The sequence below is a fragment of the Lithobates pipiens genome, unplaced genomic scaffold (genome assembly GCF_037356315.1).
Source record: "Lithobates pipiens isolate NorthernLeopardFrog02 unplaced genomic scaffold, aLitPip1_a1.2 Scaffold_8, whole genome shotgun sequence".
Classification (NCBI taxonomy): domain Eukaryota; kingdom Metazoa; phylum Chordata; class Amphibia; order Anura; family Ranidae; genus Lithobates; species Lithobates pipiens.
The window spans coordinates 121,153,198-121,170,842 of NW_027507903.1; the positions used below are offsets into that span (position 1 = coordinate 121,153,198).

At 46.0% G+C, this 17,645-nt stretch overlaps 1 protein-coding gene across 3 annotated transcripts in view; it reads right to left on the bottom strand.

Moving 5' to 3' along the window:
* CIB2 (calcium and integrin binding family member 2) overlaps positions 1–17,645 on the bottom strand; it is a 52,557-nt gene that overhangs the window by 23,413 nt on the left and 11,499 nt on the right. For all 3 annotated transcript variants that reach the window (XM_077472690.1, XM_077472688.1, XM_077472689.1), the window contains one exon: positions 4,737–4,771. In XM_077472690.1, the coding sequence (XP_077328816.1) occupies positions 4,737–4,771 (35 nt within the window). The remainder of the gene's footprint in view (positions 1–4,736; positions 4,772–17,645) is intronic.

Genomic DNA, 17,645 nt, shown 5'->3' on the forward strand with positions numbered 1-17,645 from the left:
ATAATATATCCCAAATTTTTTTTTTTTTAAAAGCTAATTTTTTCTCAGCTTAGGCTGATATGTATTCTTCTACATATTTTTGGTAAAAGAAAAATCGCAATAAGCGTATATTGGATTGGTTTGCGCAAAATTTATAGCGTCTACAAAATAGGGGATAGATTTATAGCATTTTTATTATTATTATTTTTTTTTTTACTAGTAATGGCGGCGATCTGCAATTTTTATCAGGACTGCGACATTATGGCGAACAAATCACACACTTTTGACACATTTTTGGGACCATTGGCATTTATACAGCGATCAGTGCTATAAAAATGCACTGATTACTGTAAAAATGTTACTGACAGGGAAGGGGTTAACACTAGGGGGCAATCAAGGGGTTAAATGTGTCCCCTAGTGTGTGTTCTAAATGAAGGGGGGATGGGACTGTCTAGGGGAGACGACAGATCGCTGTCCATACTTTGTATGAACAGACGATCTGTCTCTTCTCCCCTCAGAGAACCCGGGATCTGTGTGTTTACACACACAGTTTCCGGTTCTCGCTGTGTCACGAGCGATCGCGGGAGACCGGCAGTCATTGTGCCTGCTGAGCACTCGCAATGGCTTGGGGGAAGAGCAGCGGACGCACGCCCCTAGTGGCCACAGGGCAAAACGGCGTAACATAACATCTTTCCCCCAGCCATGCCATTCTGCCGTAGTAAAACTGCAGCGGCTGGTGAGCAAGTGGTTAAGGGAGAATCAACATGTACAATAACATAAGGGGTCCATACAGTGAACATGGTGTTGCGTTATTGAGTTAAAGGTTATCACAGAGGACAAGGGGGCACTCTTTACATCTAGAGGAAAAGAGATTTTATCCTCAAATATGGAAAGAGAAAGAGAAAATGTGGAATAGACTTACTCCAGAGCTGGTTCTGTCCAGCTCACTAGACTTTAAAAAAGGCCTCGTATCTTTCCTAAATGTACAGGCCACTAGGGGGCTCGATCGGGGTTGCCAGCCTCAGTAAAACCAGGGACAGTATGTAAAAATCTGTGTTTTTTTTTACATCTGCCTCTGAAATGTCCATTACCAACATCCTTTTGGTCTAAAAATCCAGCGATTATAGCTGTCCCACCTCTCCAGTACCTTCTCAGCCAATATAAACAAATCTGTGTATACTGTGTGTACATGTATGTGTAAACTGTGTGACTGTATACTGTGTGTGTGTGTGTGTGTTTGTGTATACTGTGTGACCCCATAATCTCCGATTGCCCGGGGGCCCCATAATCTCCTATTGCCCGGGGGCCCCATGAGTTGTCAGTCTGCCCCTGAATATAACTGGATACTAACATTTATAGGTAAAGTTGACCCAGGGAATATCCAATTGCCTCTCAGGGGATCAGGAAGGAATTTTTCCCCTGCTGTAACAAATTGGATCATGCTTTGCTGGGGTTTTCCGCCTTCCTATGGATCAACTGTGGGTATAGAATATAGGGGTCAATTGTGGGTATAAAATAAATAAAAGTCCTGCCTAAGGGCAGGCACATGAGATGCTTCTTTTTACCTTTATTAGCCAGATGTGTGCCCTCAGTGACCACTGATACTGTCTAAATGGATTTGAATAATGGCAGGGCATAGCCATAAAGTCAGGTGAAAAAGTTAAACTAAATGTGAGGAGCACAGTGGAAGTCTAAAGGACCTTGGTCTTGAGTGATCACGTCATACTTTGCTATTAGCCCAGAACAAATATAATTAAATAGATGCCTCTACCACAGCTATGATTAACAAGAGCTTTTAGAAAACCCTAGACTACACTATAGGCCAGGAATTCTAACATTGGGCAGCCAGTAACAGACCAAGACTTTAGGCCTAGTACAAAATATATGAATGCACCGCCATCCACCTAATGCAGACAGCCCTACTACAATGTTTCTGAAAATAACCGATCTGTACAAATTCATTTACATCTAGTGACAGCCCATGCAATACAAGAGAGAGAAAAAAGACAGAATTATTCAGTAGCCATATGTCTTATTGACTACAGAGACAAAGGTGGATGGGAATGTATGCACGTAATTAAAAGCAAGCACACATTACCTTACATGCCATTTTTGAAGTCTAAACACAGATAAACTCAACCAGAAATACAGGAAGATGACCGTATCTGGAGGTACATTTGATTTTCAGGACACATACATGATTTGTTTTTTTTTATGTAAGGCCGCGTACACACGGGCGGACTGTTCGCCCAACCTTGTCCGCTGAACAGTGTTTGGGCGGACAGTCCGCTCGTGTGTGGGCTTTCAGCGGACAGTTTCAGCGGACAGTTGGACGGACAAAGTCTTTCGGAAATTCCGAAAAACTGTCCGCTGAAACTGTGTTTGAGCGAACAGTCCGCCCGTGTGTGGGCCTGTCCGCTGTACTTTCGAAATGAGCGGACTGTTCCCGCTCGGAAAGTCCGCCCATTTCGAGCGCGTGTACAGGTAGGCGGGGCCCGCGAAGTAGACGTCGCGGGCTCCGCCGCCTGGAATGGGCTTAAAGGGGAACCCCAACGCCGAAAAGAATCGGCGTGGGGGTTCCCCCCAAGTCCACACCAGACCCTTGTCCGAGCACGCTACCCGGCCGGCCAGGAAAGGGGGGCGAGCGAGCGCACCCCCCCTCCTGAGCCGTACCAGGCCGCGTGCCCTCAACATGGGGGGTGCCTTGGGGAAGGGGGGCCCGCGCGGCCCCCCCACCCCAAAGCACCTTGTCCCCATGTTGATGAGGACAAGGGCCTCTTCCCGACAACCCTGGCCGTTGGTTGTCGGGGTCTGCGGGCGGGGGGCTTATCGGAATCCGGGAGCCCCCTTTAAGAAGGGGGCCCCCGGATACCGGCCCCCCACCCTATGTGAATGAGTATGGGGTACAATGTACCCCTACCCATTCACCTGTGAAATAAAGTACAAAAAAAAACACAACACATGGAAAAAGTATTTTATTGCACAGCTCCGGGGGTCTTCCGTCTTCGGGGGTCTTCTCGCCGGACTCCTCCGCTATGTGTGTGTAGCTCTTTTACTAGCGGAGGAGTCCGGCTTTCTTCCACCCCGCCGCCGGCCTCTTCTCCCGACTTCGGGGGTCTTGTCCCCCTCTTCGGTTCTTCTGCCGGGCCACCGCGCCTGGTCCGGTGGCCCGGTCTTCTGTCGCCGTCTTCCGTTCTTCTGTCGCCGCCTTCGGTTCTTCTGCCGGGCCACCGCGCCTTCTTGTAGCTCTTTTACAGGCGGTGGCCCGGTCTTCTGTCGTCGCCGCCGCCGCCGCCGCCTTCCGTTCTTGTTCTTCTTCTTGTTCTTCTTCTTCTTCTTCTCCTGGAGATGTTGACTCGACGAGCTCTCCGGCCGGAATGCCAGGGACACGCTCCGCTGCCACTTATATAGTGACAATGGGGCGGTGTCACATGGTATATGTCACATGGGTTGGTCACATGGGTTGATGTCACATGGGGACTATGACATCGTAAGGGGGCGGGGTCACCATGTGACCAACCCATGTGACATATACCATGTGACACCGCCCCATTGTCACTATATAAGTGGCAGCGGAGCGTGTCCCTGGCATTCCGGCCGGAGAGCTCGTCGAGTCAACATCTCCAGGAGAAGAAGAAGAACAAGAACAAGAACGGAAGGCGGCGGCGGCGGCGGCGACGACAGAAGACCGGGCCACCGCCTGTAAAAGAGCTACAAGAAGGCGCGGTGGCCCGGCAGAAGAACCGAAGGCGGCGACAGAAGAACAGAAGACGGCGACAGAAGACCGGGCCACCGGACCAGGCGCGGTGGCCCGGCAGAAGAACCGAAGAGGGGGACAAGACCCCCGAAGTCGGGAGAAGAGGCCGGCGGCGGGGAGGAAGAAAGCCGGACTCCTCCGCTAGTAAAAGAGCTACACACACATAGCGGAGGAGTCCGGCGAGAAGACCCCCGAAGACGGAAGACCCCCGGAGCTGTGCAATAAAATACTTTTTCCATGTGTTGTGTTTTTTTATGTACTTTATTTCACAGGTGAATGGGTAGGGGTACATTGTACCCCATACTCATTCACATAGGGTGGGGGGCCGGTATCCGGGGGCCCCCTTCTTAAAGGGGGCTCCCGGATTCCGATAAGCCCCCCGCCCGCAGACCCCGACAACCAACGGCCAGGGTTGTCGGGAAGAGGCCCTTGTCCTCATCAACATGGGGACAAGGTGCTTTGGGGTGGGGGGGCCGCGCGGCCCCCCCTTCCCCAAGGCACCCCCCATGTTGAGGGCACGCGGCCTGGTACGGCTCAGGAGGGGGGGCGCGCTCGCTCGCCCCCCTTTCCTGGCCGGCCGGGTAGCGTGCTCGGACAAGGGTCTGGTGTGGACTTGGGGGGAACCCCCACGCCGATTTTTTTCGGCGTTGGGGTTCCCCTTTAAGCCCATTCCAGGCGGCGGAGCCCGCGACGTCTCCTTCGCGGGCCCCGCCTACCTGTACACGCGCTCGAAATGGGCGGATTTGCCTCCTCCTTACGTGGGCGAGTCCGTTCATTTCAAAAGTTGAGCGAACTGTTTGCCCAACCTTGTTCGTCAAACAGTCCGCTCGTGTGTGGGCAAGTCCGCTCATGCAAATTTTGAGCGGACTGTTTGCCGAAACTGTTTGACGAACAAGGTTGGGCAAACAGTCCGCGCGTGTGTACGCGGCCTAAGGCTTATCATTTCTGGTAGAATTTCTGTTTTTTTTTCTTTGTTGCTTTTGACTAATGTTTCACTTACCGAAGTATCTCTTTCCGTGTGAAGAAAGTACAATCCTAAAAGAAACAAAAGAAAAAGAGTGAAACACGTCATTAATAACCATGCAGTACAAAAACTGACATATTTTCTGATATTTTCAAATCTAATTCTAGAGATTGCCAAGCATGATTCCATTGTTCTAAAATACTTTGCATGCCCAGCCACAGAGATATTAGTAAAACAACATCCACTTAAGATCCAATAAAGATACATTTGCGATCTAGATGGAAATATTCATGGGAATCAAAAACAAGTTCATCTGCATCTCTACTTATTTACTTGTTGCTTTTCTGCAATTTATTCTTGACAAGCATCAGTGCAGCCGAATCAGTGCCCATCAAAGCAGGATCACCAGTGCAGTGCCCATCACCAGTGCAGTTTAAATGCCCATCATCAGTGCAGTTTGATAAGTGCCCATCATCAGTGCAATTTAAATGCCCATCATCAGTGCAGTTTGACAAGTGCCCATCATCAGTGCAGTTTAAATGCCCATCCTTGGTGCAGTTTGATAAGTGCCCATCAATTCAGCCTCACAGTGCAGTGCCCATCATCAGCGCAGGTTGATCAGTGCCCATGGGATGTGGGGGGGGGGGGGGGTCAGCTGGGGGGTGTGTCTGGGTCTATCTCACAGCCAGGTCCTTGCCTTGCATGGTCTCTTCGAGGTGGGGTGAAGAATCTGTCACCTCTTCTCTGCCACTCCTCAATCCAGAGCTCGGCCCCAGTCCACAACCATTCAGGTCACGTGTGACGTGACGCACCTTCACCCCTGGTATGTCATATGCCCTGACGACTGCCTCTGAGACTCCTGGGAGGTGGGAGTTGTAGTTTTCTGCATTGCCGAGTTCCTCCCACCACCAGGAACTCGAGCGCGGCCGGACTACAACTCCCAGAGTGCAGTGCAGAAGGTGCCATACAGCCAATCGGCGGCCGCTGTTCTGTCATAAGGTTCAGAATTTGATAAGTTGGAATTTATGACAGAGCACCGCCACGGCCGTTTTTAATGTCAAGGTAGGCGGCCTGGGGGGAAATTTCCACCCTGCCCCCCGGTCCAGCCCACCCCTGCTGGCTCCTGTCCTGATCCTTGGCTTGTTCCTGGTTATCTGTGTCTGATTCTTGTCCTGACCTTGGCCTGGTTCCTTGTTATCCATATCTGGCTCCTGTCCTGATCCTTGGCTTGTTCCTGGTTATCTGTGTCTGATTCTTGTCCTGACCTTGGCCTGGTTCCTTGTTATCCATATCTGGCTCCTGTCCTGATCCTTGGCTTGTTCCTGGTTATCTGTGTCTGATTCTTGTCCTGACCTCGGGCCTGGTTCCTTGTTATCCATATCTGGCTCCTGTCCTGATCCTTGGCTTGTTCCTAGTTATACATGTCTGCAAAGTAAACACTTATATTGAGGTACAGCCAGGAATCAGAGTCTGTGTCAATCTAGCTCTTGAAGATTAATGGCCAGCGTGGCATCCCTTATGCTAGCTAGAGCCTTACAGGATAGGCCAAGAAAATTAGACCGAGGTATTGAAAGGTTGCTTTTATCAAACCCAAGATGTCAAGGATATCAGTCCTTGCTTCATGTTTATAAAAGTTCTGCGTACATACGTGTTCTTTTATTTCTTTTTAGTATTTATCTATTGTAAATTTTCAGTGAACACTTAAACATATTTTTTTTCTTAAATTCACTGTTTTATTAAGACTGCTAAGTAAAGCACACTCAGTTCATACAGCACTGCTTGATACATTAGAAAAATCTTGCCAGAATCTTAAAAGATTATTCCTTTAAAATGTTTTTTATAAAATCAACAGGATTTACAGTACTTAGAAGTGCATTTGGGGACATGCACTGTGATTTAGAACAGGAAGGACTTTGTGAATGATTAAAATATAGATTTATAGCTCATTTCCTGCCAAAATCGCACTATCCCTTCCAAAAACTTAGAGATGAGATGCAGCAAGAACTCCCAGTGACCTTAAAGGCAGCAGTGCGTTAATCACAGTACCCAGAATGCATTACTCTCATTTTTAGGATAACAGTCCTGTATAGAAGGAGGACATTTTCGTTTAATGAGCTGTGCTAACAATCCCAAATGAGATAAACAAACTCCTAGTAATTTGTAATGGTCCAATACACAGATTTTAGTATACAAATTTTAGTATACAATGTATGTATTTTGTATATATAACAAAGCTAATTCCACAATTTGTAGATTATGTCAAATGCCTTTTTTTTTATTTATTTTTTTTTAATTTTTTTAGTAACAGTACTGTTACTTTTACAGTTGCCTAAAAGAAAAACTATGGTCCAATAAAAAAATAAAATAAAAAAATCAGGATTTTATTTTAAGCGGCAGACTATTCGTATAACTTATTCCAATATTTGTAAAGTCTGTAATGACTCATAACAATGCATACACATTTCCTAAAAATCCTATAGTATATACATAAAACATAAAACATACAATAAATAAAATTGAACAAAGATAACTTTTAAGATGATTCCAGTGATGTTGGTAGTGTACAGGAAGCAGATGCGATCTATACACTGATTTATGGAGTGTACAGGCAGACCCAATAAAACTAGGAACACCCTATTGTGAGGATCCAGGAAGCTCAGGCTGGTGCCAGAATCAACATGCATTTCATGCTTACCGCTGCCTAAAGTATAACTGAGGGCAAAACTTTTTTATTTAATTTTTTTGCTTTGGACAGAGAGTAGGGACAGATTGGAATACCTGTCAAGTTTGTTCTGTTTACTATTATTATTGTGTCTGGGTTTAAACTGCCACACAGAGCGGCTCACAGCAGGGATCCGGTGAGTCCCTGTTCACCGTTTCAGGTCCGATTTCAGTCCGAACTGTTGGCTGAATTTGGACCTGAAATGGACCAGAAGACGCACAGCACAGGACTCCTGTGCAATTTGCGCCAGAGCCGCTCCAGAGATGTGTGAACCTGCTCCATAGAGAGTCGGTCACAATCTCCTGACATACGAATTGGATCCATCCAATTTGCAATAGTGTGAAAGTAAAAGAAAATCCAAAATTTTGGGCTGTCCTCAGAACAGTAATAGAGGGGAAATCTGGGGGCCCTCCAAGAGATTCCCTTAATTTGCAGGGATTTGCAGCGATTGTATTGGCCATGGGACAGGAAGGGAAGGGAAATCTCCCCAGTGGCACACAGATGGTGTTTTAACTCTCCCTTAGGCCCCTTTCACATCCGACCCGCTCCCATCCGAAAAAGTGTGACGGAGGAAAAAGCTATTTTTCCATCCGTCATCGGATTGGATCGGATCGACACTGCAGTCCGTCATCACCCGATCTCCCATAGGGGAGAGCGGCGCTGTGACAGGTCCGTCCCTGCGCAGTGTGCAGAGACAGACCTGTCATCTTCCTGCTCAGCGGAGATCGCTCTGGCGATCCCCGCTGAGCAAGCGGATATCCGCAGGGCGGATCAGCACTGGTCTGCCTCGTGTGAAAGGACCCTTACTCTATGCAAAAAAAAAAAAATGCCTATAATTCTGCTTTAAAAAAAACAAAAACACCACCTATTTATAAAGCACAGCAATGTTTTTTTACTAATATGCATTTTACCAGTACAACCAGTTTTCTGGAGAGCAGTATAGGACACGGGCTCTTTAAATCACTATGCCTGGATTATATGCAGCAATTTTCAGGTGATTAGACACTGACAAAGAAAAAATATTGCTGGAACATTTCCCATATCCCCTTTCATTCCCAGCTATCCTCAGTTTTGTAGCAAGTAATAAGGAGATCATAAAAAATTAAGGGAAGTGACCTCTGTCCTGGACTGTATTCCAGGAAACAGATTTTACTTGTAAGTCAAAAATCACAGGACACAGACTCTTTAAATATGACTGGGACTGTCCAAAAGCAGTACAACTGAGGAGTACTGTAGGGAATACAACAACAATGTCAACAGACCCACATAATAACGTGTAAGGTCAGGCAATAGAAAATCCCTAATAGGTTTGAAAGGTTGCTTCTGTAGAGCCAAGAGAAACCAACTTAGGTGTCAAGAGGAAACAGGATATCGGACAAGAGGAGAGATGTGAGTTTTGCCTTAAACAAAGACCCTAACTAGGGAATGAGAAGCTACAGGTCCCTGAAACAGAAAGGCCAAGGGCAAGATTTGTCCAATGATAGTACTGAAGGTCAGATGTTGGCCAAGACCACGGTAATGGTGGGACAGAATGTGTCCCATTGAGTACTTTCTAGAATGAAAGTCCCTTATCTCGCATCAACAAAGTAAGACTTACAGTTGCAATAAGATGACAGAATTTGGAGGGGCAAAAAGGCAATGAACAAATGTGTCACTATAGCATACAGTGGGTTCCTAGACCTGGTGAAAAACCTGCCTAATTTTTTATTAAACCAGGATGCCAATAGGTCAACATCGGGGATCCAACAAAAAGGGCTTGACAAACCACTGGATGGAGGGCACAATTCCTAGGATCCAGACACTGATAGTCAAGAAAAAACCCCTACCAATTTTTTACACCTGGGATGTGAAAGGTGGTCAGGGCCAGAACATGAAGATTATTTTAGAGCAGTGCATTCTTGATGATTCATGTAGGCCACGGCCATGGTATTGTCAGACTATTTTTTTGTCAGGTGTCCTTACAGAATGGACAACTAAATAACCCAGAGTTTCTGAATATTAAAGTGAAGGTGAGCTTCCCCTTGATCTCACGTTAGGCCGCGTACACACGGGCGGACTGTCTGCCCAACTAAGTCCGTCAGACAATCCGACAGACAGTCCGTCCTACTTTCGAATGAACGGACTTGACCACACACGATGAACAGACAGTCCGCCGAAAGCTTGCGCAATGACGTGTACAGCACGTACGACGGGACTAGAAATACGACGTCCAATACACTGCAATGCAACCTTTCGCCGTGTAAATCCTTTCTGAGCATGCGCCATACTTAGTCCGTCGAACTAGCCTACTCACGAGCGGACTGTCCGCTGAAACCAAGTTTGGACGGACAATATTACGGAAATTCCGAAAGACTTAGTCCGCCAGACTGTCCGCCGAAAAAGTCCGCTGAAGCCCACACACGAGCTGATTGTCCGCTGAAACACGTTTCAGCGGACCAAGTCTGTCAGACAGTCCGCCCGTGTGTACGCGGCCTTAGAGATCAAATGCACTTTGGTATCTCAAAGACAAGGTCGACACTCTCACTGTCAAAAGCCTTTGGATGATTGGGATAGATGAAGATAATATACAGTACTTCTCATATAGGAAGAACCTGTCTCATCCTCTGCTCCTCACTGTGCAGTGAGTTTAACCTGACTTTTATTAAAAGGTATTGCACTTTAATATAGATAAAAAAGCAGGCATTAAACAAGCCAATGTGGCCATGGAAACCAGCCAACATGCCACCAGGATATGACATCACATGCTAACTCCATCTGACGCACAACTGGCATCTTCTGGGATTGGAGATTCTTCAATCTCTTCTAAAGCTACCATGCGGTTTGCTTTTGACTTGCATGCAGCGCTACTGAAGACAATACGCATGTATTTTTGGAAAACCATATGGAATTAAACTTCAGGGTACATTTTTCTAAACCAGAACCACTAAATTCAACAGTAAACTTTTCTATGCTACAGTTATGCTGTGTGGTTTGCCCCACATTATACCATAGGAAACCACAGCAGAGCAAATAGACTCTTAAGCTGACTATACATGATTTTTTTTTTTCTGCAAGCAGACTGATCAAAAGAAACCCATTAAAAATATAAAAAGATTCCTCCATCCATAAAAGCGAGGTGGAATCCCTCCCACCTGGACAATATATTCTGACAGCAGGACCTGGTGCTTTCAGAATACACTGATCAGCAGCTGCAGCTGCTGATCGTCAAAAGTTTTCCAGCATGTTCATTTGGCAGAAGTTGAGTGCTAGCTCAACTTCTGTCCAATAGGGACATCCACACCCTGCGGAACCGGATGAATTTATATTCATCTATGGCCACATTTGGAGAAGTTCATAGGAGCTCTCATGGTAGTACATGGATGACCCTTAATCCATACTGTACATTCATCTACCATCTGAAGAACAATTATTCTTAAAAGTGTCTCCTTTTTTATAATTGCAGAGCAGCAGCTAAAAAAAAAGTGAACAGCACATTAAAGATTAATACAGACAGGGGTGTTTACAAAGGTCCGTTTTTATTAATTTAGTTAAAACCTTTGTCCTATGAGTAAAAAAAGTTTGACTATAATTTGTTAATCAGTTATTTAAAGTCCATCTAAATCTACCAATCCATCTAACACTACCCTCTCCTACCCTACCCTACCCTACACTACCCAAATGCTGCTTTCCAGGGGTGGCTCAGTTGCTCCTCCATAGATAGAGAAGCCACCCTAAACCCCTCACACTATGTAGTGCATTTTGTTTTAGCTTTCATTGTAAATTTGCCAGTTATCATTTACATGTGCTTTGATATCTGAAGAGCGATCTGGGTTTAGATCGCTCTTGAGAGAGCATTTGACAGGCAGTAAGGAGGCGCTGTATTGCACCGCCTGCTTTAAGACTTTGAGTCCTGCCACCAGCATGTGGATTTGGGGCGCTTTAACCGATTCCCGACCACCTCACGTAGATATACTGTGGCAGAAGAGCATGTACAGCAGAATCGCGTACCTGTACATTGCCCTTTAAGAGGCCGGTAGCGCACGTGCCCGCCGGCAGCTTCGAGAGCGTGTTCGCGGGTCCTGCAGACTCTATGTCTGCGGGGATACCCGTGATCATTTCACAGAGTGGAAGAACGGGGAAATACTGTAAACAAGCATTTTCCCGTTCTGCCTAGTGACTCTGTCACTGATCACAGCTCCCTGTAATCGGGAGCGGTGATCAGTGTTGCGTCACACATAGGCCCCCCCAGTTATAATCACTCCCTAGGACACACTTAACCCCTACAGCGCCACCTAGTGGTTAACTCCTTCACTGCCAGACACATTTACACAGTAATCAATGCATTTGTAATTGCACTGATCGCTGTATAAATGTGAATGGTCCCAAAATTACTCCAAAAGTGTCCGATCTGTCTGCCATAATGTCGCAGTCCTGATAAAAAAATGCTGATCGCCGCCATTACTAATAAAAAAAGATTATTAATACAAATGCCATAAAACTATCCCCTATTTTGTAAACGCTATAACTTTTGCGCAAACCAATCAATAAACGCTTATTGCGTTTGTTTTTGTTTTTTACCAAAAATGTGTAGAAGAATATGTATCGGCCTAAACTGAGGAAAAAAAATGTTTTTTTATATATTTTTTGGGGATATTTATTATAGCAAAAAGTAAAAAATTATGCGTTTTTTTCAAAATTGTCGCTATTTTTTTGTTTATAGCGCAAAAAATAAAAACCATAGCAGGTGATCAAATCCCACCAAAAGAAACCTCTATTTATGGGAAAAAAGGACGTCAATTTGGTTTGGGAGCCACGACGCACAACTGCGCAATTCTCAGATAAAGCAATGCAGTGCCAAATCGCAAAAAGTCCTCTGGTCTTTGGCCAGCCAAATGGTCCGGGGCTTAAGTGGTTAAGATGCACTTGAATCGGCAGTCACGTTTAGTGGGTGTTACACCCATCAAAAGCAACAGAGGGTATAATTCCTGCTGCAGCTGTGTCATGTGACAACCCAGGCCCGTAGAATATATGGGGATATATGCAGGAAAAACAGGCACTACAGCAGTGGCGTCGGCGGGTGGGGCTGAGGGGGGCTGGAGCCCCAAATGGTTCCCCAAAAAGCCCCGGGTCTCGGGCATTCATAATTGTATTGTTAACCCGGAGCCTGAGTGGCCATATACAAAGAGAAACAGTCAGAGTCAGACTGTCACATGACTCAGCCTGTGATTTTGACAGAACACCTGGGCTGTGGGATGTGTGACTCCATCATAGGCGCTGTCGGATCCAGGAGGTGGGAATGACACTGCAGCCACGCCAAGCACTGAGATGCCCACTCGCTCTGTGTAAATGGGCAGGCAGTGGAGCTGCTCTCCTATCCTGGCTCTCTGGCTGCCTGGTGCATGCAGCCTGCTGTCTCTGAGTAGTCATGAATCAGATGGGCTACACTACAGGTAAGGCTGAGCTGCAGGTGTCAAGAGGTCACCTGTCAGGGGGGATTCAGTGTAGGTGTCAGGGGGGTCAGTGCATGTCAGGGGGGTCAGTGCAGGTGTCAGTGTAAGTGTCAGAGGGGTCAGTGTAGGTGTCAGGAGGGGTCAGTGTAGGTGTCGGAGGGTCAGTGTAGGTGTCGGAGGGTCAGTGTAGGTGTCGGGAGGGGTCAGTGTAGGTGTCGGGAGGGGTCAGTGTAGGTGTCGGAAGGGGTCAGTGTAGGTGTCGGAAGGGGTCAGTGTAGGTGTCAGGAGGGGTCAGTGTAGGTGTCAGGAGGGGTCAGTGTAGGTGTCAGGAGGGGTCAGTGTAGGTGTCAGGGGGGTCAGTGTAGGTGTCAGGGGGGTCAGTGTAGGTGTCAGGGGGGGTCAGTGTAGGTGTCAGGGGGGGTCAGTGTAGGTGTTAGGGGGGACAGTGTAGGTGTCAGAGTCTGGTAGGTCAGTTTAGTGGTCAGCATGGATGGTCACTGGTAAGCCAGAACCAGCAAGTGAGCCAAACCCCCCCCGACGAGCAGTCAACCCCCCCCCCCCCTGCCAGGCTTGGACTTCAGGCTCAAGCCCCTGGTCTTTTTCCCCCCTAGCAAAGCCTCTGCACTGCAGTGTAATCAGATGACCTCTGCTGTCAGCATGACCACTGGCCCAACACTAACCCCATCTTGGCTTAGCAGGGCCTGCACCAGCATATTGCAGTTTAGGCAGCCACCTTAGGGCACTAGGATGGGGGGGGGGGGGGGTTGCAGGACCGCTGATAACACAGCACAACCAGCCCTCCTCTACTGGGCCCAATCAGTTCAAAAGTGCAGTGCACTGCACTGCCTTATTGCTGACACTGATTCTCTTGTGGCTCTCCCTACAGCTCTGCAGGCTTCTCCTCCTCTTCCTCCCTCCTGCGCTGCAGGGGGATTGATTCTAGTATTTATGCCACAACTGCTCTGATCATCCCCACCCACCTAAATATAGTTGTACTGCCTTTAAAAAAGGGACAAATCCCCCTTCACTTTTCCATGGAGCAAAGTTGCTAACCCTGGAGCCAGCAGACAAATGGCCGCATTCACACAAACTGCATCTATGTCATTTTAGCCTGTTAGTATAAAAAAATGGCACCTTAACCCTACATTATCATATTTGTTAAATTAAGCAAAATACAAAAACAGCTTTTTAATATGCATACATATTCAGACGATGGCCCCTTATAGCTATAGTGTATGCATCCCAAAACAACACATGGCACTGCAGGTACTGGTGACGTGATAACAGCTGCATGCATTCTATTCATTTAGATTCAGTCTTTCCTGTCTGCACAGTTAAGCATGTTTCATTGGAGTCATTAATGAGACAGATATTGCTGATGTTGTGTGCAATGTTCCATAATGTACACGGCCGGCAGCTACGGGGTTAATGACTAGTGGGGGGGGGATGGGGAGAGAGGTTGGTTAGAATGTTCTGGAGGATACATTATCAATGTCTAGAGTTCCAGGTTTGTTCTCTAGAGCCTCTGCAATGAATAATTCAGGCCTGTGCTAAGGATAAGATGGCAGTCAGTAAATAAATATATGGCTATCCAAACACACAGCATCCTCCAGGCTGCAACCATCTGTCCTTTCTCCCCTCTGATATATAAACAGTATATACACGGTATAAGGCCTGGCATTTTCAGTTTTGCAGAAACTACAGTCCATTTAATATGGTTTCCTATGGCTGTAGTTCACATCTTTGCATTTTATGGAAAGGGCCTGGGATTTTTTTCTGGTTTTTGGTTCCATAGACTTCAATGGATCAAAAACATGTATTGAGCAGGGCTTTTTTTCTCAGAGAATAGGTGCGTGAACTCCCCCCTTATGAGTCACCCTTAGTCTCTGCCCCCCTACCCACCTCCGAGCACTGTCTCTTGGCTCCACCCCTTACTAACCTCCCAGTACTGCTCTTTTTAGTACAGAACCAAGTATCATTTTGTGCTACTAAATTGTATGGAATTTGATAGACCCCACCCAAGCAACAACAGACCCCACAACAGCAATAATAGATCCCCCAACACACAATGACAGACCTCCCCCCAGCAACAATGGACCCCCCCCAAATAAAATACCACCCCAGAAACAATAGACCCCCACAAAAAAAAAAATAGATCCCCAGTGACAATAGATTCCCCAGCAGTCAGCATCAATTGACCCTCCAACACACCTTGCCATAGAATACATTCAGTGCTGGAGGTGCCAGAACTGCGTTCCCCCACGTTCCCGCTGAAAAAAAAACCCTAGTATTGAGAAACGCAAAATGCACCTGAGAAAATGCAAACTGCAACCTGCATAGGTGTGACCCAGGCCTAAGAAGGCTTATGTCTTCTACAAGGCCTAGGGAAAGTTCATAGGTCCACCTGCACCATCTGCCCTAATCCTACACATCCAAAGCCACAGTTTATGTTAATTTCTTCAGGTGACATGTAATAAAAGTGACATGTTGATAATAATTGCAAAAAATGCCAGCAACTCGATTGCTTCTTCTTAAATCTTTATTGAGCACTAACAGCAGTGCGACATCTAAAGCACTAACACGTTTCGGCCGGAGCCTTCCTCATGGGATACATATTTACGATAAAATCAAGTTTGTATAGAAAAGATATCCATTCCTCCAGAATAGGGGATGGTACAATCCAATTTAAAATCAATTAACAATTAAAATCATGTGGAGTTGGCAGAACCAGAGAAAGAGGGGAGGGAAAATGGAAACACGATAGGGAAAATAAATGATAATAATTATACCCAGCATTTTACCGATACAGTACAGTGGAACAGTAGACTCTGGTGCTGGCATGTTTCAGTGAAGGAAGGTTGGCCTTTGTCGCATAGGTTCCCAGTGGTAAACAAGTGTTTAAAATGAACCAATGCTTTACATGTACAGTCCTAAACCAGTCTTTCAACCAGGGTGCTTCCTAAGGTTCTTCAGGGATACCTTGACAAAATGGCTACAAATTGCCACAAATTGCTCAAAAATCATCAACGAACTGGCGGGTGGATGCTTTTTTGTTACACAAAGCCAGAGGTTTTTATTGTGCAGCAATACAACCTTGGGTACCATGCGGGCAACAACTGATGAAGCCATAGATAGATAGGGAGGATGTTGGGCACCTGAAGATGTCCTATTTTGCCCCTCTTCTGCCCCTCTCTGTCAACACTGGGGTCATGTTATCTAAATGAGGGAGAGAAACTAATGGAGAAAAGAAATGTTGAAATACTAGTTAGTACCAGTGTGCAAAGCTTAATCACTTACCAAACGCCGAAACACAACGATGTACGTCCCTTTTTTGAAGAGGTATACCGCGGTAACGGCAGCAGCTGCTGCCACAACTGAGGTATCCATCTCTGCAGACGGCGTTTGGGTAAACGATAATGGTGGTCTTTGCGGCGGATTCCCCACGAGATCACCGTTATTGGCGGCTGGAGAGGTGCCACCCCCCCTCCCGCCGCTCTCCCGCACCCTCCGTCGCTTACCTGAGGCGATCGGGTCCTGTCACTTCCTTGGTATGGAGACGAGAGAGGGGAAGATGGCCCCCCACCCGTCTCCATACCATAGCAGGGCGGAAGCGACGTCAAAACATCACTTCCGCCCATACCTCTTAAAGGCACATTTTTTCAATGTCGTTTTTTTAAATCACAATTTTCTTTCTTCTTTTTTTAATTTTTTATTGCATTTAAGTCCAAATATGAGATCTGGGGTCTTTTTGACCCCAGATCTCATATTTAAGAGAACCTGTCATGCTTTTTTCTATTACAAGGGATGTTTACATTCCTTGTAATAGGAATAAAAGTGATCCAAATTCTTTTTTTTTAAAAAAAACAGTGTAAAAAGAAATAAAATAAAATAAATAATAAAAAAAAATGAAATTTTAAAGGACCCCATCCCGACGAGCGAACGCATATGTGAGTACCGCTGGAATATGAAAATGGTGGTCAAAGCACACATGTGAGGATTCGCCGCAATCGTTAGAGCAAGATCAATAATTCTAGTCCTAGATCTCCGCTGTAACTCAAAACATGCAACCTGTAGAATTTTTTAAACGTCGCTTATGGAGATTTTTAAGGGTAAAAGTTTGACGCCATTCCACGAGCGAGTGCAATTTTGAAGCGTGACATTTTGGGTATCAATTTACTCGGCGTAACATTATCTTTCACAATATAAAAAAAAAAATTGGGCTAACTTTACTGCTTTCTTGTTTTTTTAGTCATAAAAGTGATTTTTTTCCAAAAAATGCATTGTAAGACTGCTGCGCAAATACGGTGTGACAAAAAGTATTGTAATGACCGCCATTTTATTCTCTAGGGTGTTAGAAAAAAAAAAAAGTATAATGTTTGGGGTTTCTAAGTAATTTTCTAGCAAAAAAAACGTGTGGTTAAAGAGGAGCTCCATCCCAAAGGGGAAGTTCCCCTTTAAAGTGTTACTAACACCACAACAGTAAAATCAGCATGTATATGAAGTAAAACATGCTTGCTATACTCACTGTGGAACCTAAGGGGTTAATCATCTGCATTGTGTACAAAAGGCTGTTTGATCCTGTCTTCTCTGATCCTTCCCTTCTTCCACAGTCCCCAATCCACCTTCTTATAGAACAGAGTCTTGGGGGCACGCTGCACATGCTCAGTTTGGTGTGTATTGCCAGAGAGGTTTTTTTTTCTCTTTTTTTTCGGGAGAGTGCATGTAATCAGCACAGGGCCAATCAGACAGAAAGTCAGGAATCATGCAGCCTCATAGGACAGTCAAAGAAGAATG